Consider the following 22216-nt stretch of genomic DNA (forward strand, 5'->3'; position numbering starts at 1 on the left):
AATAAGTGCTTTTGCTGCATTGAGGAGGTGTGGTGTTATAGATTTCTTATATGTTCCCACTGATTTACCTGTACAATGTAGCAATACAACCCATGGGTCATTGGGGATCTCAAACCCTTGGATCTCCTTGGCCCAATGTAAAATAGTCAGCCAATATGGACGAATACGTGGGCAAAACTACCAAATATGAGCGTGTGTTGCTCGTTCAACACAGCTCCGCCAGCACAGGGGTGATGCTTGAGGAAAGTTTTTATGAAGAACCATAGGAGTGTAATGCCATCTCGTCGGCAGTTTATAGTTCACCTCTGCCGTTTTGGAGGCCCCAGACGAGGTGTGGGACATTATGAGGATGGTGCATCTTTGAACTGTTGACAATTCTTTGTGCAGATCTTTTGCCCAATTGTTTAGAAATGCAGGATCACCTGTGGGGGTTAACGTTTGCAGTGCTTGGTAGAAGTGTGAGACAGGTTTCTCCACTGGTTGGTCTTCAGAGAAAGTGGCTTCTATAGATGTCAACTCCGAAAAGGTCCATAGAGGTTTTGGGAGTGACTGAACAAACGCCGCTAGCTGGCGGTATCATGAGTGTCACTGTGGAGCTATGTGTTATTGCATCCAAAGGGACAAAACCCGTTGCGGTGGTAAGTTGATGCAGCTGAGCTGTAGCCCCAAAGTTCCAAGCATGGATCTTGAGGTCCATGTTCCCCGGTGGGAAGTAGTTATGACCAGTCAGAGGCAAGAGAGGAGAGTTGTACGGACGTTTATTCACCTTACACAGCGAATCCCAGACCATGAGGGTGGACAGTCTGAGCGGAGATGTGGTTGAGGACAGGGTTCTGTGTTGCTTAGGGATCCATATTTGTGTGAAGAGATCCGAGCCACTGAGCTCAATGTCCATGTTCACCCAAAGCTTAGAGTCTTTATGGTACTTCCAATCTGAGATTCTGCTCAACACAATTGCCAAGAAATACCTTTTGAAATCTGGTAGGGCTAAGTCCCCTTCTCTTTTGGGTCTAATGAGGAGGGTCCTAGCAAGTCTGAGTCGTTTTCTGTGCCACACATATTTACCAATCAATGATCTTATTATCTTAAAGAAGCCTGCAGAGATTCCAAACGGGATCCTCTGGAACAGGAACAGCAACCTGGGCAGTATAGTCATCTTCACAACTCCAATCCTAGCCCAACCATTTGAGACCATTTCTGCAAGTCTGACCTAATCATGTTCAATAAGGGCAGGAAGTTAGCGTGAAATAGTTCGGTCGGATTCAGGGTGAGGTAAATACCTAAATATTTCATCTTGTGCTCTTGCCAACTAAAAGGGAAGGACTGTTTCAGTAGGGAACAGTCCCAGTAGCGATAGAAATATTTTAAAATTCCGACTTTGTCATGTTGATTTTGAAATTGGAGATATAACTAAATGCTGAGAATTCTGACATAAGGCTAGGAAGGGATATCAGGGGTGGTTGTATGTAAAACAAGATGTCATCTGCATATGCAGCGTACTTGTTCTAATTCTCCTAAAGTGATCCCATGAATGGAAGGGTTATGCCTCACCATGGATAGGAAAGGTTCTAACGATAAAGCGAATAAAATGGGTGAGAGGGGACAGCCCTGGCGAGTGCCATTATATAGAGTGAAGGGTTCGCTGAGAGTGCCATATATACTCAGTTGAGCTGTAGGGTAGTTATAAAGAGCCGCTATTTGAGATAGGAGGGGTGTCCCAATACCAAGATGGGAAAGCATTGCCATGAGGTAGTCCCAGTCCACCCTATCGAATGCTTTTTCCGCATCCGTTGACAATAAAAGGGTGGGCTGGAAGACCTGCGGACATGGGCCATCAGGGAGAGGGTGCGAAGGGAGTTGTCCCTTGCCTCCCTACCCGGGATGAAACCCATTTGGTCGCTGGAGACCCATTGCGGGATCAAGGGAAGGAGTCTATTCGCGAGAGCTTTAGCGTACAGTTTGGCATCGATGTTCAACATTGAAATGGGGCGATAACTTCCACAGCTACTGCTATCTTTACCCAGTTTGGGGATAACCTTAATATGCGCATGGATAGTCTAAGGTCGGAGGGCACCACCAGCAGAGATCACGGTGGCATATAAACATGCCAGTAGTCTACTCGGCTTATTGCCTCATTCATAGAAATGTTAAGCTACTATGTGAGCCTGTTGCTTCTGTTCTGTGTGGAAGAGGGATTTTAGTTCCTCCCTCTTCAGGGTCAAGGTGTGAAGTACTGCTTGGGATTATATAGCTTTATGTTGTTGTTCCAGTACTTGAATATCATTAAGCAGCTTAGATTGTTGAGATGTTCGTTCCCTTTTTTTCCTAGCACCCAGTTCTATTAGCTTACCCCGAATATGGGCCTTGTGAGCCTCCCAAAGTGCACCCGGTGAAATGTCAGGCTGTGTGTTTTCCGTAAAATAGAGGGATAGTTCCTCACCTATTCGTTTTTTATCAATGTCCTCAACTATGAGAGCTTCATTAAGTTTCCAATTTGTGGCCTTATGGGGCAGGGAGGGAATTTTTAATTTGAACATGATTGGAGCATGATCGGATATGGGGGAGGACTCAATAAAAGCACTCACGGGTAGTGAGAGGTGATGATGATCAATGAAGAAAAAATCAATTCTGGAGTAAGTGTGGTGGACCTGGGAGAAGTGGGTGTAGTCTTTTGTTCGCTGGTGCGTAATCCTCCAGATATCTACCAATTGATATTTGTGTAAACGTTTGCTTATGTACAGCAGACGTTTATGTGAGATACTAGATCTCCCTTTTGTTGTGTCTAAGGCAGGTTCCAATGGGGTATTGAAGTCTCCAGCCAGGAGAACACACCCGCGCGCAAAGTCCCTCAGTTTCTTAAGGGTGGAGGCTATAAAGCCTGCCTGGTCACGGTTGGGGGAATATAAAGTTGCTAAAGTACATGGCATACTACCCAGGTTGCCCCTCAAGAACAGAAATCGCCCGCCCGGATCACTTAACATGGTTTCCAACGTAAACGAGGTACCCCTGCGGAATCCAATGGCGACACCTTTTGATATATATATATCTATATCTAGATATAGATATAGATATAGATATCTATATATATATATATATATCTATATATATATATATATATCTATATATATAGATATATATATATATATATAGATATATATATATATATATATATCTGATAAGCTGCAGTACCATGTAGGGTACTGTTGGGAGAAAGGTTTTTTTACAGAAGTGGTGTGTGAGATGGGTCTCCTGCAGGAAAACAACATCTCCCCTCAGGCGACCCAGCTCTCTATATAAATTGTGTCTCTTTTCTGGGGCGGGTAAGCCCCATACATTAAAAGATAGTAGGTTTACCATAGTCATGGGGACTAGCAGGGGATGTCTGCAATCACTGTTGTCGTCAGGAAGAATTGGACCTGAGGCAGGGAGCGGGAGGTCAAGATGGGGGAGGGGGGGAGGGATAAAAATAAAGGCAGAGAGAGTACAAAGAAAAATGGTTAACAACTTGCAGCAAGAAAAACAAAGACCACTCAGGAGAATGGTCAGCATGTGCGCAAGTCTGCGGTGCATGAGAAGGGCACACCCGCTGCCCAAAGGGGGGCAGGAGCGTGGGGGCATGAGGCCACACGGTGCCCTATAAAGGGGGGTGAGGGACACCGAGCATCTAGCTGGCACCAAAAGTTGGTGTGGGCGCCGCCGCGAGACTCCGACACCATAGCATATTTGTAAATATTAACGTTAATAAAAAGCACTTGTTATAGAACTTTAAACCCAATACATTTAGCAAAAACATATGACTTAGAACCTGAGATATAGCACAGAAAACCTAGAACTTATCCTCAGTCCTGTGTGGTGACAGCAGCACATTTAAGTGCTTTAAGGTTCAGATGCTAGACTAAAAGACTGGCAACATAACTCAAATAATAAAGTTATACCTGCAGCCCTTAATGTCCTGACGAGGCCAGGTGGAAAGAGTGAGGGAGCTAATGCCAACCGGCCAGGTGGTTATTCCAGCAGGGGTGAAGCTCCAGAGGGTAGAAGAACGTTGCTTACAATCCACTTTTTGCCATCTTGGTTTGGAGTTGCTGGGTAGGGATGGTGTGGCCTCCTGCCATCCAGGTAGCTCCAGCGGGGATATGTTGACATCCATGCAAAATTTCTCCAAATCCTCTGGAAACCGAAGGATTGCTGTTTTGCCATCTCTGCAATCAGCGCTGCTGGGAAACCCCATCTGTATTTGATGGAAGCTGTTCGCAACTTCTCCGTCAGTGTACGCAGGGCCCTGTGTCGCTCCAAAGTCTCCCTGGCCAGGTCCGGGAAAAATGATAGTATGGTTCTATGAGTTCTTTTTCCTCATAGTAGTGGACCCTGCAAATGACATCGCGGGGAATGTCCGAGGAGAGGTTGCGAGGGCAGAGGGCCCTATGCACACGGTTGATTTTTCAATGGATGGTCAGCCGCCTGACCTAGTAGACCATTAAAGATGCCCCGGATGGAAGGGAGAAGGTCCTCGTCCCCAGTCCTCTCTGATCCGGATATTATTCCACCTGTTGCGGTTCTCCTGATCCTCCTGATTTTTATACAGGGTCATTCTATGAGCTATAGCAAGGCTACACGTGGTTGCTTGCAGATTCCTAATGGCCACCGCATGGCATGGCAGTCGGACTCCTCTACTCGCTCCAACACTTGGGAAAGGTCCGAGAACACAGCGGAGACCTCCTTTTTGATAACGCATTCGAGGCTCAGCAGCATAGATGCCAATTCTGCTTTAGTAGGTAAGTCACTCACCAAGGCCGCACCCCCTGAGTGTCTGGATGTGCTCTCCTCACCTTCCGAGCCAGCGGATGAGGCTGGAGAGCAGTGTCTGTGTTCTGGCCTGTGGCGGGAGGCGGAGCCTGTGCCTGAGCCATCCATGTCTGCTGGATCTTCTGGTTCTGCAGCCATAAAGCATTTTATCGAGCCCACCGAAGGTCCTTTTTTAGGCAGGGGCTTGCCTGACCTCTTCCGCATCATTTTCAAATAGATAGCAGTGGTAAAAAGCTGATAAAGTGCTCTATGTGAGGTGTCTGCGTCAGAGCTTGGGAGAGACGCGTCCTCACTGCTGCATGTCAAAACCACGCCCCTCGCCAACCTGCTTCTACCTCTCGTGTAGCCAGGTGTAAGGCAGGGGTAAATGGCTTGGATAAAGATGCCAGGAACAAAGATGGCTGTACTGGGCTTGGGGCCTCCTTGGTTAGAAGGGCTAATTGTGATGCCATGAACTCCTCTGCAGGGCTGCTGAAACTCACTTAACTTTCTGCGCCTCCTGGGCGAGACCTGTGGGGATGGATGAGCCGCTGTCCACAATGGACTTGTCATGACAAGAGCAACGCTCTTTTAGCTTGACTTTAAGCGAGAGCAGGCTAGGTTGCATCAGAAGACAAAGGCCATGCCCATTTGAGAATTGTGGGAGCTGAGGTAACGAACCTGTAGGCAGCACCCACAAAGCATCCCCAGGGGGTAGAGGTCTCCAGATTGGGTGGAATAGCCTGGTGTATGGGATCCAAGGGCTCTGAGAGAATGTGAATGGAATGTTAAGAGGCTAAATTATAGTGTAATGCTGAAAAATGGTTAAGGACCCATACCTAGAGGAGTGTGAACAAATGAGAGGAAATGTGGAAGGAAAGGAAAGTCAGGAAATTAGATATCTAATTTATGCTCCTAGAACGCCTGAAGGTGCTACTTGAATGTTGGGCCTCTGTATATGGCCAGGCTGTGTAAAAGTTTCACACATGTGGTATCGCCATACTCAGGAGGAGTAGCAGAATGTATTTTGGGGTGTCATTTTTGGTATGTACATGCTGTGTGTTAGAAATATCTTTTAAATGGACAACTTTGTGTAAAAAAAAAAAAGTTTTCATTTTCTTTTCACGTTTTCTGAAAACTTGTGGAAAAAAATTACATGTTCAAATGACTCATAATGCCTCATAGAATATACGTTTGGGTCTTTGCTTTCCAAAGTGGGGTAGTTTTGTGGGTAATTCCACTGTCCTGGTGCTTCAGGGCCTTCAAAAGTGTGATAGGTCATCAGGAAATTAGAGGTGAAATTTATGGCCGTGGAAAGCCCGACGGTGCTCCCTGCATGTTGGGCCTCTGTATGTGGCCAGGTTGTGTAAAAGTCTCACATGTGGTATCGCCATACTTGGGAGGAGTAGCAGAATGCATTTTGGGGTGTAATTGCAAGGATGCATATGATGTATTTATTATGACAATTTTGTGTAAAAAAAAAAAAAATAAATAAAATAAATAATAATAATTTCTTAATATTCCCAAGAGTTGTGGGGAAAAATTACAGCTTCAAAAATCTCACCATGCCTCTTATTTTATACATTGGACTGTCTACTTTCCAAAAAAGGGTCATTTGGGGGGTGTTTGACATTTCAGGGCCTCAAGAAATTATATAGGCCATCAGGGGTGATCAATTTTAATGATTGGCACCATAGCTTGTAGACTGTAACTTTCACACAGACTGAATAATATCCACTAATTTGGGTTATTTTATACCAAAGCTATGTAGTAGTTCAAATTTTGGCCCAAATGTATGAACAAAAATTGCTTATTTACAAAATTTTATAAAAAGAAAAGTGTTTTTTTTTTTTTTTTTTTTTTTTTTTTCAAAATATTTGCTTTTTTCACTTCTATCACAAAAATAAAAAACCCAGTGGTGATTAAACACCACCAAAAGAAAGCTCTATGTGTGAAAAAAAATGATAAACATTCTGTTTGGGTACAGTGTTGCATGACTGAGTAATTGTCATTCAAACGGAGAGCGCTGAAAGCTGAAAATTGGTCTGGGCAGGAAGGGGATGAAAGTGCCCTGTATTCAAGTGGTTAATTAGATACTTCTCACACCTGCAATGGGTATAAAAAAAAGACATGTCAGGGGGTCACCTTCACTTAAAGCGGAAGTTCCATTTTTGGGTGAAACTCCGCTTTAAGCAGTTATCCAGGGCCATGACTGCAGCTGTCACTCGTAACCCTAGTACCTTTTCTTTTTTTTTTTTTTTTCCTGCCGGCGATGCCCTACACTGTAAAACTGATCCAGCAGCTAATTAGCCACTGAATCGCTTTTACAAGTAGCAGGAGGGGTCGTCCCCTCCCTCCTTCTGCTCTCTGGCATGCTTTTGTTGTTTTCTGGGATCTGATCCGGTGGTTCAGGTTGGTAACAATAGGAGTGACCAGGGGCGGGAATGCCCCCAATCATCTTTATGGTCTAGGAGACCAGAAGCTATGAGTATTTCGTCATTTCAGGTTGGGGGAAAATGTAAACCGTTCCTTTTTTTTTTTTTTCTGGAAAGCATGAGATCAATTTTTTTTGGTTTGGTTTTTTTGTTTTTGGATGTCCCCAGATATCTCCATAAAGTTTACCTGTCATGCCTTATTGCTATCACAAGGCATGTTTACATTTCAATAAAAGTGAGTTGAAAATGAAAGGGACAGTGTAAAAATATACTTTTTAAAATAATAATGAAAAAATGTTAATGCGCTTGCACGCATATATTATATTTTTATTTGAATTTGGGTCCACAATCCGATTATTGAGGTCTTCGGTGAAAAACAGCTTAAAAAAAGTCAAGGAAAGTTGTTAAATTTGGTGTTCCCACCTAAATTCTGGGTTGGGCTGATAACGGGTGCTGCTGAATCTGTGGGCAGCCAATTAGCCCCTCTGGAAGGACACTATTGGATCTACAGACCTGTGTTTGAAATCTTGGTGGCTGCGTGACACTACGAGTGCTAGCCACCTCACCAGCTTGTACTGCAGTGCTGGGACTCGCCACGTCACCATAAGATACTGCTGTGCTAGTGTGTAAGTGGTCAGGGTGTATTAGGCTATTGGTGCTTGCGAGTCCACCAAAAGGTAGTGCAGCACTAGTACTTGGTCTCTCTGCATATGAGAAAAATCCATGCGTTCCTTCAGCTACCTTGTACACCTGATCTTAACGGGGACCACTTCTCTATTGTCTGCTACCTGTCAGGGTGTAGGCCTCTTCACTAGAGTACCTTTTTTGGGATATTTTGGGCACTAAATTTACAGGTACCTAGAGCAACTACGGGAAAAAAAAGCTCTTTGCTGTCAGGGACTGCTTGCACATTATAAATAAAATTTAGCTTCTCGTGCTAGCAGAGATCATGCCTGATCTTGTTAACACTGCAGTTTTGTGGACAATATATCAGAGGTGGCAGTGATCATAAGTTTTACTGATACTGCGCTTGTTGTGGGGGAGTGAAGGGGCTAAACACAAGTGCTGACAGGTATCTGGGTTGATCCTGCTAATGCTACATTTTTGGGGACACTAGTATACTTCTGTTCACGATCCAGATATTGATCCGTACAAACACTACACTTGCAATGGCTGTGATCAGCAACTTTTAGTGTGATTGTGGCAATCTAACGCTAACTGACCCTGACGCTATCTGATGTCGCTAGTGACACTAATACAGTGATAAATGGTGTACACTGACACTCACTGTACAAATGGCACTGATCAAAGGGTTTAAAGGGCCTAAATAAGGTGTGTGTAAGTGTAAATGTACTGCTTAAAACTCACTCTGATCTTCTCTTCTGTTTCTGAACTGAAAAAAAAGAGTAGAAGATCGGGTGTCTGCGTCTACAAAACAGACACCGGACCAGGCAGGGATTGGCTACAGCAGATCTTAGCCAAAAATTATTAACCACAACCTGCTAACAAACTTGTGCTGTAGCCAATCGCAGCACCATCACAGCAGGAGGCGCACACACACAGACAGTAGCTCTACTGTGCCGGAGCAACAAGTGGTTAAAGAGCATTAGGTCTTTACCTTAGCAGTGTAAGTTTAGTGTTAAGAAGAGAAGAAAAGATTGATCGCACACTTGAATCCAAAAAATGCTGTAGAAATTTCTTTATTGTCATGAGCCAGACAAAATTACAATGATCAGTTGATGCGTTTCACACGAAAAGAACCGTGCTTGTTCACAACAATTGAAATGCTCACAATACAAGCTATTTAAAGGTCTATATCAAACCAAACACCGAACACAAAACACCTGTAGTTAAAGAGCAATCAACACAAAATTTCACCGACATAAAAACATTTCTTAAATGCTAAAACATCTGATGACAAAATAGTCAAAACAATGTAAACAAGAAATGTATTAAAAACAAAAATAGAAAAATGAGCGAAAAAACGTGTGTGTATATATACCAATATAAATCATATATATCACTGTATAACAAATGAAGTCTAATTGTGTGATTTAATACTTATTATTAAAGACTTCTTAAAAACTGTTCAAGGATAAGAGGAAACAATAAGATGCTAAACTATATACATGATGTAAAGAATAAAAGAGGGGAAACAATAAGTTGCTCATCAAATGGGAATGAGACATAATAGGAGTGAGGTATGAGGATTAAAGATTTAAAATAAAAATAAAAAAAAGTTTAAGTTGTTCACAATGATTGGTTACTTACCTATATACACAAGCCCTCTGTCAGTTGGATCCCAGAGTACCTATAAATATTATTATTATTATTGTTATAAATATTATTTATTATAATATATAAAGCGGCGGTGACAAGAAGACACACTCTCTGCGCTCCTCAAAATGGAATTTCACCTGCGTCAGATGGAAAGAGCAGCGGCACCCGGCGGGGACGAGTGGATTCAGCGCTGCTTATCTCTTTCACCTCCATTTGCTATGGTGGGGCAGGTTGATTTAACTGCCCTCGTCTTTACTGTCCCTTCCTGCAGCGGCTCCGCCTCCGGTTCATGCAGATTCTCTTCCCTCTCTGACGAGGGATTCTGGGCTGATTCCTCCACCTGCTGCTCGTTCGTCGGCCCGCCTTCAGTGTCTTCGGCTCCCCCTCTTGATGACGCTCTGACAGATGATGTAATCGCTACAGGCTCAGGCAAAGAAAGATCAGGACGGCTTATATCTAAAAGAATGGTGAAGAGTCGCAGGTTCGAATCCCCATCGCCACTTGCTAAAAATAAAAAGGGTAAGGGTGTTAAGGCTCCTTCCCTGTTTAATAAAGAAAAGAGAGCTCCTATAAAGAAATTGGGCTTTCAAAATGCACATAACTCTGCTAAATGTATGCCTATGATTAATTCCGACAACTGTGATTTCTTTGCTGCCTCTGATGTTTTTTGTCATCCAGATCATGCTGAATTGCCTTTTAAATGTATCTGTACCAGCAGCGCAGGATCAAGTACCAGTAGTGCCATTGGAAGCAGCTTCTCAGCAAAATCCTGGAGGTGAGTGTCAGGATCATAATGCTTTGGTTTAATTAAGAACAACTTCTCTGTGATTGCCGATCATTTTAAACTAATTTTATCTAGCGCTACTTTACCGCCTGCGGACGTGTCTAATGCTTGGCCTGGTCAGCTTATTGCTCAATCTTCATCTACTGTGGGTCCTGTCATACTTGATGAGACTAATTTACGTGCTTCTGGGCTTGCTGTACTGCCTGAGAGTCGTTTTAAAGAAGCTATGGCATGTGAGATGTCCTCTTTAGGTTTTAATTTGCCCGCTACTGTTAAATCTAGGATTTGGAAGGGTTATTGTATTGATATCTTGTCTTTTACCTTCTGTGGACGATAAATCGTTTAAAAGGGATGCAGAGAAGATTAGTGATGATGAGCGTAAATTTATGCCTCGCACTTTTAATAATTGGCTACAAGCATTTTGTATATATGCTAGTGTGATGGGTGAACGTCGCCCAGAACTGTGTAGCGGACTGTTTCACCATGTAGAGATCATCCTCAAAGCATATAAGAATTTTTCAGGTTTATCTTGGTTTTACTATGACGAATCTTTTCGCCAAAATTGGTAGTTCATAGTTCTTTGAAATGGGACACTAAAGATGTTGGGCTGTGGCTCACTTTGTTGTTGCCGCAAAAACCTTTTCCTAAGCCGCCTTCTGTTCAGTCTGGGTATTTACGTAAGGGTGTTTGTTTTAGTTTAAATGAAGGCCAATGTAAAATGGCCACAAACTTGTCAACTTAAGCATGAATGTGCTTCTTGTGCTGGGGCTCACGTGGCTTCAAAATGTTTTAAAAAGATGGCTTTAAATGCGCATCCTCCACAAAAAGAATTTTCCTAAAAGCAGTAACGCCAGTGAAATGAATAGAAATGCTGCCATTTCTCCACATTTGGCCTCAGCATCAGGCAGCAAAATTTTTAATTAATGGTTTTCAGTCTGGTTTCTTGTTATCCTCCTATTCAGGAGAGGGTTGTTTTATTGTTGAGAATTTTGCCTTCTGTTGGTAGAAATGAGGGTGGTGTTGCACAAAAAAATTGAAAAAAGTAATCGCGGGGAGGGTTGCAGGTCTGTTCTCGCTTCCACCTTTTGAGAATTTCAAAATATCCCCTTTGGGTATTGTTCCTAAGAAGGAACCTCAGAGTTTTCGACTAATACATCATTTATCCTTTCCGGCTGGAAGTTCTTTGATATCGATCTAGCGTTTTGTTCGGTTAATTACAGTTCTTTCGATGATGCGATATCTAAAGTGCACGCAGTTGGTCAGTCAGCTTTGTTGGCTAAGGCCGACATAAAATCTGCTTTTCGTTTGTTACCTATTCACCCGTCTGCTCTTAATTCGCTCAGTTTTTATTTTAATGATTGTTTTTATTTCGATCGTTGTCTCCCGATGGGATGTTCTGTTTCTTGCTGTTATTTTGAAGTTTTTTCCTTCTTTTTGGAATGGTCGGATTCTCATGTCTCTGGTTCGGATAATTTAATACACTACCTAGATTTTCTATTTATTGGTCTGGCATCATCGCATGAGTGTTTATTTGTTTACTATATTTAGGATGCTTTGTAGAAAGTTTGGAGTGTCTTTAGCTGAGGAGAAGTCTGTTTGGCCTACTACATCGCTTGAATTCCTTGGTATCACCATTGATACTTTGAATATGGAATTCCGTTTACCTCCTGATAAGGTGAATTGTTTGCGTTTTTAGTCTCTTTTGTTATTAATAAGAAGAAAGTTACACTGCGGATATTGCAATCCTTATTAGGATTGTTGGCTTTTGCGACTCGGGTTATTGCTGTTGGTAGGGTTTTTTTCAAAACGGTTGTATAAAGCATTGTTGGGATTGAAGAATCCTAGGCATTTTGTTTGGATTTCTTCAGATTTAAAGGAACATTTGAGGGTTTGGGACTGTTTTTTTGGCTCCTTTTAATGGATGTTCATCTCCTTTTTGTGACATTTCAGCCATTTCTCTTATGCTTCAGGATCCTGTGGTTATGGTGTTTATTGGAATGGGCATTGGTCTGCTTCTCCTTGGCCTTCGTCTTGGATTGAAAGAGGTTTACATTCGAACATTGTTTTTCTGGAAATTTTTCCTATTTTGGTTGCCCTTGAATTATGAGGTGATCAATTTATTAACTCCAGATTAATTTTTCATTCTGATAATAAAGGTGTTGTGTTCGCCATTAACTGTATGTCTTCTAGGTCACCCCTGTCATTGCTGTTCTTCGACAACTGTTTTTCAAATGTCTGAATATTTGGATAAAGTCCAAATATGTTCCAGGTCATTTTAATGCTATTGCTGACTCGTCTCGATTGCAGCTGGAACATTTCAGAACATTTGTGCCAGATGCAGATCTTCAAGGTCATCAGTGCCCTGTCCGACTTTGGTCTCTCGTCTAGTGAATGTTCGCTCTGCAATCCAGAATTCTTTTTCTCCTGCCACATGGGCAAACTATAAAGCTGCGTGGGCATGTTATTCTTGAGTTTAGTGGGTCATCAGCATCTGAGTATAATGAATACTTGATTCTTTCCTTCATTGATTATTTGATGTATTTGAGTGTCCTTATTCTCACATTAAGGTCCTGGCTGGATATTGGGACACTCTTATATATTTTGGGCATTGTGCATCTATTCGTGTTTATGTTGATAATTTGGGTTTTCAGAGTGACAAGATTTTTGTTTGTTGGGACGGCAGGCGTGGAATGTCATGATTTGACTTGCGCCCTGCCCTAAATAGATTATATTCCTCTTTGCCTCCTCCAAATATTATATTTCACCTGGGGATAATGAATTGGGTCATTCTGAAACTTTGGATTTACTTAGCTAGATCAAAGTTGAACTATTTAAATTACATTTAATTCTTCCAAATACGATGTTTTTTTCCAAAATAATTCTACGTTTGACATGGTTACTATCTATGGAACTTCTATTTTTTTTTAAAATTAGGAAGAAAGTTAATAGGGCTGTTGCTAAATTTATGCCCTTGGTTGGTCGGTCGTTGAAACATGTTGATATGGAAGGTGGACTTTCTGGGTTTTACCATCCTGATAATATTCACTTATCTGACGTGGCCCTTGATTTATTTAATTTAGATTTACAGAATATGATTGAGTTGGCCGTAGCCATGGTGGAGTGCCAGGCTCTTGAGTAAGGCCTGGTGATTGGGGCAGTTTGTGGTGTTAAGTTTAATGGTTTAGCTCGAGCTGTGATGGCTGGACTATTTTGTGAAAATATAAATAAATTTATATCAACAATAAAAAAAAAACTGCGGCCAATTCATACCAATTTATGCTATAGTCTGGTAGTCATTATTTCAAATGTTATTATTTCTGTATTCATTCCCATGCGCATACACATGAAAATCAACCATGTCCACATGTATATAAATCATGTGGAGGCAAAGTACTGTGTATATAAATGCATGTACATCGCAAATATTCCACGCAGAACCACTCTAGAAAGCAACCAAAATCACTCGCTTTTCAAAGGAAAGAAAAAATTATCTTAAGTGGCTTGATTTTGTGCCACAACCTCTGGTGGTCAATCTCCCCAGTTATCTAAAAGATACCAATCATTTGTTAAACATCGCAGGTGACACCAGATGGGACGATCGTTCGCTCTGGGTCACCTGCGATGTTTCCAGCCTCTATTCTAGTATTCCACATGCCCAAGCTTTAGAAGCTGTTATTTTTTTTTTCCTCACACGTGACATTTCCTGCAGCCTAGAAAAATGTTTATTCTGGATGTTTTGGAATACCTTTTAAAACATAATTTATTTTCTTTCAATGGTGGATGTTCCTTCAAAAGTGTGGAGCAGCGATGGGCGTTAAATTTTCGCCATCATTGGCCAATTATATATGGGATGGTGGGAGCATCTCCACATAAATGGTTCTTCTAATCCATACAGACTTTTGATAAAAATATTTTTTCACTACATAGACAATTTAATTTTCATTATGGACATTTTGGTTCTTTGGATGAAATTTTGAAGTATCTCAATCACAACAATATGATCCTAAAACTCACAGGGCTCTGTGAAAAATATGAAATGAACTTCCTTCATGTTCATTTGTGTGGTCGAGGTACTTCAATAAATACTGGACTCTACAGGAAACCTCTTTTTCAGGAACTACTTTGCTGATGGCCAGATATGGCCATCCTCGACATACCATCAGAGGTATTCCTGTAGGCCAGTTTCTCAGGATTCGCAGAATCTGTAATGATCCTGTGACATATGAAACAGAAGCACACGTCCTATATACTCGTTTCTTGGAGAGGGGGTACCCTAGATACATTCTTGAGCAGTTTCTATTGCTAATTCTAAAAATAGGAATGACCTCCTAAAACACAACCAGATTGGTAAAAACAAGAAAACAGCAGTGTGTTTCCACAGAGGTAGACCCACCATCAGTACAGTACCTGACTGCGAGATTGTGTTTCCAGCGCGATCCCATCGCGCTGGTTCTCGGCGACAGGGTACTGTGCATCTCGCGCTGGCTCGCTCATTGGGAAAGGAAAACATTTTTTTCCTTTTGCGATGAGCGACAGGCAGTGCTGACAGCTGTCTGGTATGAATCATGAAGTCGGAAGAAGACCCCGAAGTCGGAAGAAGACCCCCGGATCTGTGTGAGGTTTTTTTGTTTTTTTTTTCTTGACACTTTTCCCCCCAGGTGAATGGGTAGGGGTACGATGTACCCCATACTCATTCACATAGTTTGGGGGGCCGGGATCTGAGGGCCCCGTTACTAAAGGGGGCTCCCGGATTCCGATAAGCCCTCCGCCCACAGACCCTGACAACCAAGGTTGTTGGGAAGAGGCCCTTGTCCTCATCAACATGGGGACAAGGTGCTTTGGGGTGGGGGGGCCCGCAGGGCGCCCCCCTGCCCCAAAGCGTCCACCCCCCCCATGTTGAGGGTATGCGGCCTGGAGGTTCAGGAGGGGGGGCGCTTGCTCGTCCCCACCCCCTTTTCTGACCGGCCGGGCTGCGTGCTCGGATAAGGGTATGGTATGGATTTTGGGGGGACCCCCCACGCCGATTTTTCAGCGTAGGGGGTTCCCCTTAAAATCCATACCAGACCTAAGGGCCTGGTATGCCCCGGGGGGGGGGGGGGGGGGGAGACTCACGCTGTTTTTTTTATTAAAATTTGGCGCAGCGTTCCCCCTCATGATTCATACCAGACAGCTGTCAGCACTGCCTGTCGCTCATCGGGAAAGGAAAAAAAGTTTTCAGCTCAGTGCTGGCTCCCACGACGGGACTCGCAGGTGTCAAGTCTCGCCAATAACAGCGGCAAGATTGACACAATATCGCAGTCACCAACTGTACTTCGTTCAGTCAGGAATTTAATGACATTAAGACAATTGTTCACAGATATTTACCGATCCTATTTGAGGATGGGATTTGTGCCAATTTACTGAAAGATGGTATCAATTTTGTTTCCAGACGTGCTCCCACTTTGGGAAACTATCTCTCACCAAGTGCCTTTGAATTAAATAAAATCAAGTCACACACTTGGTTGCATTGCAAGGGCAATTATAGTTGTGGTGCAACTGTGTGTTCCTGCTGTGCACATATTACTAAGGGGAATGTTGTATGTTCATACTCTAATGGTAAACAACATAAATTAACATCTTTTTATAACTGCAACACCCGTTATGTAATATATATCATTACATGTACCGTCTGTGATGTACAGTACATTAGTCACACCACAAGACGCCTCAGAGATGGGTTCCAGGAACATATATATAGATATATATCTGTAGCTATATCTATATCTCATAGAGAAGAAATTCTCCACCAATGTAGCCAAACATTTTAGTCAATTTCATGAAGGCAATACTTTGGCTGTTGGCGTGCAAATCATAGAGAAGGTTCATACACCCAAGTGGGTGGCGATGTCTTTAGACTTCTGTAAAAGAGAAGTTTTTTTGGGTTTTTTATTTTACGACTCGCATTCCGTTTGGAATTAACTTTGAGTGGGACATTACCCATTACTATGATTAGTTCCTCTCCATCGTGGAGGTAAAAGAGGGGGTGTTTTTTTCCCTTGCTTCACCATTCCTTGCTTTGTTTGATTTTATTTTTTTTCTTCCCTTTTGAAAAGCAAGCGATTTTGGTTGCTTTTCATTTATTTTAGTTTTTTACCTTTGAAAAGCGAGTGATTTTGGTTGCTTTTTAGGGTGGTTCTGGTTGAAATAATTGCCAGTTACATGCATTTATATACACAATATATATATATGTGGACATGGTTGATTTTCATGTGTATGCGCATTCTTTCCATCATGTATATGGTTTAGCATCCTATTGTTTCCTCTTCATCTTTAAATAGCTTGTATTGTGAGCATTTCAATTGTTTTGAACAAGCACGGTTCTTTTCGTGTGAAACTCGTCAACTGATCATCATTGCAATTTTGTCTGGCTCATGACAATAAATTTCTACAGCATCTTTTGGATTCAAGTGTGCGATCAGTCTTTTCTTCTCTTCTTGATATTGCCTACAGTGATGAGCCGGGATTAGAACCTTGGATTTTTTTTTTTTTTGCAGCTTAAAAACGCCTCTCGGCCTCATGCACATACACATAGGCTTTTGGAGCTGTAAGTGGCATAGGCATTTTCAAGCTGCAAAAAAAAAAACCCAGGGCCAGCGCGTTCTGAAGACCATCATTGCAGCTGTAAAAACGACTGACGCTGCTAAACACGGCTTAACGCGTTAGCGTTAATCGTTTTTTGGGACATGTCAAAATCAATGGCTCCCTTTTAAGAGCCGTCTTAACTGACCTTTTGACTGAACTTAACCGACTTTCAGCCCATTCATTTAAATAGAAGTCGCATCCAAGTCGGACCATACCATGCCACACATCCTAAAGATGGGGCGGTGGGGGCAGAGGGGCTCCACCCCTTATGACATCACAAGGAAGGGGTCCCATGGTGATGCCATCAGATGGCCATGCCCAATGGTTATATAAGAACCAGCAGAGTGGAGCTGGCACAACAACGGGAGACAGCGTCGGAAGAGGACTTAGTCAGCGGCGGAGTAGAACGGAGGAAGATTTTTAATAAAGGACTTGTAAAAACCGTTTCTTGTTTTTATTTACACTACTCTTTTTTTGAGGTACAATGTACTCCATACTCATTCACATGGGGGGAGGGGTCAGGATCTGGGGGGCCCCTTGTTAAGACCCGACGGGTCTGGTATGGTCCTGGGGGGGGGGGGGGGGGGGGACCAAATGCCGTGTCTTTTTTTTTTTTTTTTTTTTTTTTTTTAATTTTGCCGTGGGGTTTCCTTTCAAGATCCATACCAGACTCAAAGGGCCTGGTATCGATCCTGTGTTTTTTGTTTTTTTATTTGTTTTATTATTTAATTTTATTTTTCCCCCTCAAGATCCTCAGAGCGCAAGTCGCACCACAAGTTGGATCAGGATGATGTGACTTCTTTTTAAATCAATGGGCTGAAAGTTGGATGAGTTATGATGGCTCCCATTGGGGACCATAGATTTTGAATAGGGGCAGAGAAACGCTGCTAAAAGGGAATGCAGCTAAACGCGCATTAACGGCAATGCTAAAAGTGCGTTTTTACAGCCGCTGCTTTTTGTTTTTTCTAACGCCCTGTGTGCATGAGGCTTTATTACTTCCTGCCCAGCCACTGTATATATACAGCCACAGTAGTAAAGTCTCTCTCTCTCTCTCTTTTATATATAGTTAGAGAATGTACAATGGCTGGCTGCTCTGATATCACTGTCAGTGCCACTAGCTGTTATCTCTGATCGCCACAGCAGTGCAATATCACCAGACCAGTGCTAGCAGTTAGTATCCCTTATCACTACCACACTGGTCCCAGTGTCCCTGCATACCGCCACACCGGTCCCAGTGTCCCTGCTTGCTGCCATACCAGTCCCAGTGTCTCTGCTCACCCCCACACCATATAGTGTCACCATAAGGACTTTTTTACATGTTCAATGCTCTCTAAGGAGCCATTCATGTTGCGAGATGGCTTTGCATCGCCTCCTCACCACCTGCTTTAACCCCTTGGACCCTGCACAAGCACCCATATTCACTTGAATGGGTCACGATCAGCAAGAATACTGGGGGTACAATTTCTGCTACAGCTGCAAAGAATTGCAGCCACGGCATGTGTACGCCCCCCAACCGCTGTCCCTGCAGCCAAAGAGGATAATGGTTGAGGGGCTGTATAACTCTGGCTCAACCGCAAGGTTTTACCACCCCCCAACCTCACCTGTAAATTAACCCTCTTCGTGCAGTCGGTCACAGTTCTCCAATCACCAGCCACGGTGTCACCAGACCAGTGTAGCTAGAATCAGTGTTCCCGATTGCCACCACACCAGACCGGTGCAGCAAGCAACTGTTTTCATGATCACCACCACACCAGACCAGTTTATGCCAGCAACAGTGTTGCTTATCGCAGTCACACCAGTCAGTGTAAACCGGCACTGGTATCCCTTATTTCGCCAGACTAATGCAAGTCAGCAGCAGTTTTCCTGATTGTTGCCACACTAGTCCCCATTGTGACCAGATCAGTCAAAGCCAGCAACAGTGTTCCTGATCGCTGTTACATAAGTCCCACTGTCACCAGACCAGTGCAGCCAACAGTGTCTCTGATCACCGCAACACCAGTGCAATGTTGCCTTTGCCTGCAAACTGTACTAGCCCTGGCCTGTTTATTGGCCATGCTTCTGCCTGGATTAATCCTTTGCTTGTTTGCTGACCATGTCTCTGCATACCAATGAAAACCATAAAAAAATAGCTATGGTGCTACTGTAATAATAAGTAACAGAAAAGGTCAAATCTGTTAAAAAGCAAATTAATAATTAAAAACAGGTGGTGGCAGCTCTTCTTTTATATGTCCTATTTGAAATATGACAAAAACAGAGAAAGAGGGCGCCTCCATCTGAGGATAAACAAGAGATTTGTCATAAGGAAAAAATAGGAGAAACACTCAGTGGCATGAAGGCTGCGCATGTGGTCTGCGAAGTGGTGGATATCCTCCAAGCTGTACAGAGCGGCTGGTGTGGATGGATTTCCCTATGAGGCATGGTTGGCAGCTACAGGTGACTTCTTGCCTTTTTTACATAAGCCTCCATGAGAAAGGGTGATTAACCTGCAGCAGCAGCCGTGACGCTACCCTTCGCTACCTCCAGTGGATGGATCCTTTATGATGTGTGATTCCATGCGTGACTAGACTCCTATAATGTGGAGTCCAGCTATCTGGTAAGGGCACATCTTGTATCTATATGGTGGAAGGCGCACTTGGGTGTACGGTCGCTCAGTATCATTTGGACACGTGTTGCAACAATATATCACTTTATTCCTATATGGAAATCTTATGAACTGACTACTGTCACTTTATTTCATTTCACATGTTATATTATTATTTTTGTATTTAGCGCGGCAATTGTTTATATGTATTTTGACACAATTTGTTCTGTTGTGTAATTGCCAGCAGCTTGCTTCATTTTGTTTTTCATTTTTTTCACTTTCACCTGCGCAATCGCAATCCCTCCCTGTTTCTTACGGCAGCTACAGGAGCAAAACAGGGCTGCTGGGTGGATGGCACCTGTGGCCGGCTGAAGGAGGGTGTGGTGGCTTCTGGATGTTATGTATAGTGCTCTGCTGCTGGATAGATAGATTCCAAAGCTACTGTGTTGTCGAGGGCTGGAACGCCGGCTACCCTGTCCTGTCAGCCCACTCAAGGTAAATCAGCTGAGATCGGGATTCCATGAGGATGATGTCAGTACGCCGGAGGGGCGTGGTTACGTGTTTCAGGGCTCCGCCACTTTGTAAAACCAATAGTAGGAAGGACGGCTGCAGGTGCAATTTATTTAAAGGAGATATGGTTGTGATTATGTGTGGAGAGAAACGCCTTCTGGTGATTTGATTGACAGTCCTTGGTCTATGCACGCTGATGTACTGGCAGATCCGGATGTGTATTGTCAGATGATTGAATTCTCACTGAGAGACAGGATTCATGCATGGGAGAGGAGTTTCTCAAACTTATAATTTATGACCATTGCAGAGAGTCCATTCTTACTAAATAAAAATCTTATATGTGGAGGGAGGAAAAAAATGTGTTCATCTCAGTGACCAATATACATAAAGGATGGGTCCAGCAAGTGAACAATTGTAATTGAGGTACTCTATATGAGATCAAAAATCAAAAAATAATCAAAAACAATTTTTAGGAAGGAGGAGGTAAAAATTGAAAAACAAACTTTAATAATCTTATGAAAAATATATCGGGTTAAAAAATGTGTATTGTATAAAGTATGTGATATATATATATATATATATATATATATCTATATCTATAGATATAGATATATATATATATATATATATATAGATATATAGATATATATAGATAGATAGATAGATAGATATATAGATAGATATATATAGATATATACACCATCTATATATATAGATATAGATATAGATATAGATATATATAGATATAGATATAGATATAGATATAGATATAGATATATATAGATAGATATATATAGATAGATAGAGATAGATATATAGATAGAGATAGAGATAGATATATAGATAGAGATAGATAGAGATAGATATATAGATAGAGATAGATAGAGATAGATAAAATGTAATTATAAAAAATATATACATGCGTCAAAGGATGGAGCGAACCATGTTGCAACACGGGTTAAGTTTGGGATTTTGTGAGTTTGTAAAAAATGCATTTTTCTTTGTTATAAAATTTTGAAAGTTGTAATTTTTCTTCATACATTTTGCCCACAATTTATACTGCTACATATCTTTAGTAAAAATAACCAAAATCAGTGTAAATTATTTGATCTGTTCTACAAGCCATGGTGCCAATTACTAAAAATGTATCACATCTGATTTACTGACGGCCTATCATTTCTTGAGACACTAACAAGCCATGAAAGTACAAGTACCCCCCAAATGACCCCTTTTTTGGAAAGTAGACATTACAAGGTATTTACTAAGAGGCATGGTGACGTTTTTGAATTTGTAATTTTTTCCCACTATTCTTTGCAAAATGAAGTTTTTTTTTTTTGTTTTTTTTCACAAAATTGTCATGTTAACAGGTTATTTCTCTCACATGGCATATGCATTCTTGCAATTACACCCCAAAAATACATTCTACTACACCTCCCGAGTATGGCAATACCACATTTCACAGCCAGGCCACATACAGAGGCCCAACATGTAGGGAGCACCGTCCGGTTTTCTAGGAGCATAAATTACATATTTAATTTCTTGACTACCTATTACACTTTTGAGGGCCCTGGAGCACCAGGACAATGGAAATGCCCACAAAAATGACCCTATTTTAGAAAGCAAACACCCCAACACATAATCTAGGAGGCATAATGAGTCTTTTGTACATGTCATTTTTTTCCACAGGTTTTTGTGAAATGTGGAAAGAAAATGAAAATACTTCTCATGCAGGGAGCAACATCAGGCTGAGCACTAATGTGGCATGGATGTGACACAGATATGAGCAATGATGTGGCATGTATGAGACACGGCTGAAGCACAGATAGGCATGTATGAGACATTAATAGGCACAGATCAGCACTGTGGGCACCTCAGATCCAGCCCACATCGCTGCTGCACCGGCTCCCTCCTCTCCTCACACGCTGTACCCGATCAGTGCGAGGAGAGGAGAGAGCTCAACCGGACATGTGCCGGTTTGTTGACAAGTGATCGCTCCGTCATTGTGTGGACCGATCACTTGGTAAAGGGCCGCTGTCCGGAGAAACCGGCTATCATGGATGCTTCTGGGTGCGCACGAATCTGGGAGGACGTCCCTGGATGCCCTCCCAGAACTAGCCGACCATGCTGTAGCGGTCATTAACGACCGGCCACTGTATATTTACGTCATTTTTTTAAAGATGGATATCTCGGTAACGGCAGCAGCTGCTGCCACAACCGAGG

General features: G+C 42.4%; 1 protein-coding gene across 14 annotated transcripts in view; it reads left to right on the forward strand.

The window, feature by feature from the left end:
• NOL8 (nucleolar protein 8) overlaps window positions 1-22216 on the forward strand; it is a 602139-nt gene that overhangs the window by 481264 nt on the left and 98659 nt on the right. Inside the window, exon 19 of one of the 14 annotated variants that reach the window (XM_073592682.1) lies at window positions 10179-10275. The exons of the other annotated variants lie outside the window; for them this stretch is intronic. Coding sequence (XP_073448783.1) covers window positions 10179-10275 — 97 coding nt within the window. The remainder of the gene's footprint in view (window positions 1-10178; window positions 10276-22216) is intronic. 14 annotated transcript variants of the gene reach the window in all.

This window comes from Aquarana catesbeiana, linkage group LG07 (genome assembly GCF_042186555.1).
Source record: "Aquarana catesbeiana isolate 2022-GZ linkage group LG07, ASM4218655v1, whole genome shotgun sequence".
In the NCBI taxonomy this organism is placed as follows: Eukaryota; Metazoa; Chordata; class Amphibia; order Anura; family Ranidae; genus Aquarana; species Aquarana catesbeiana.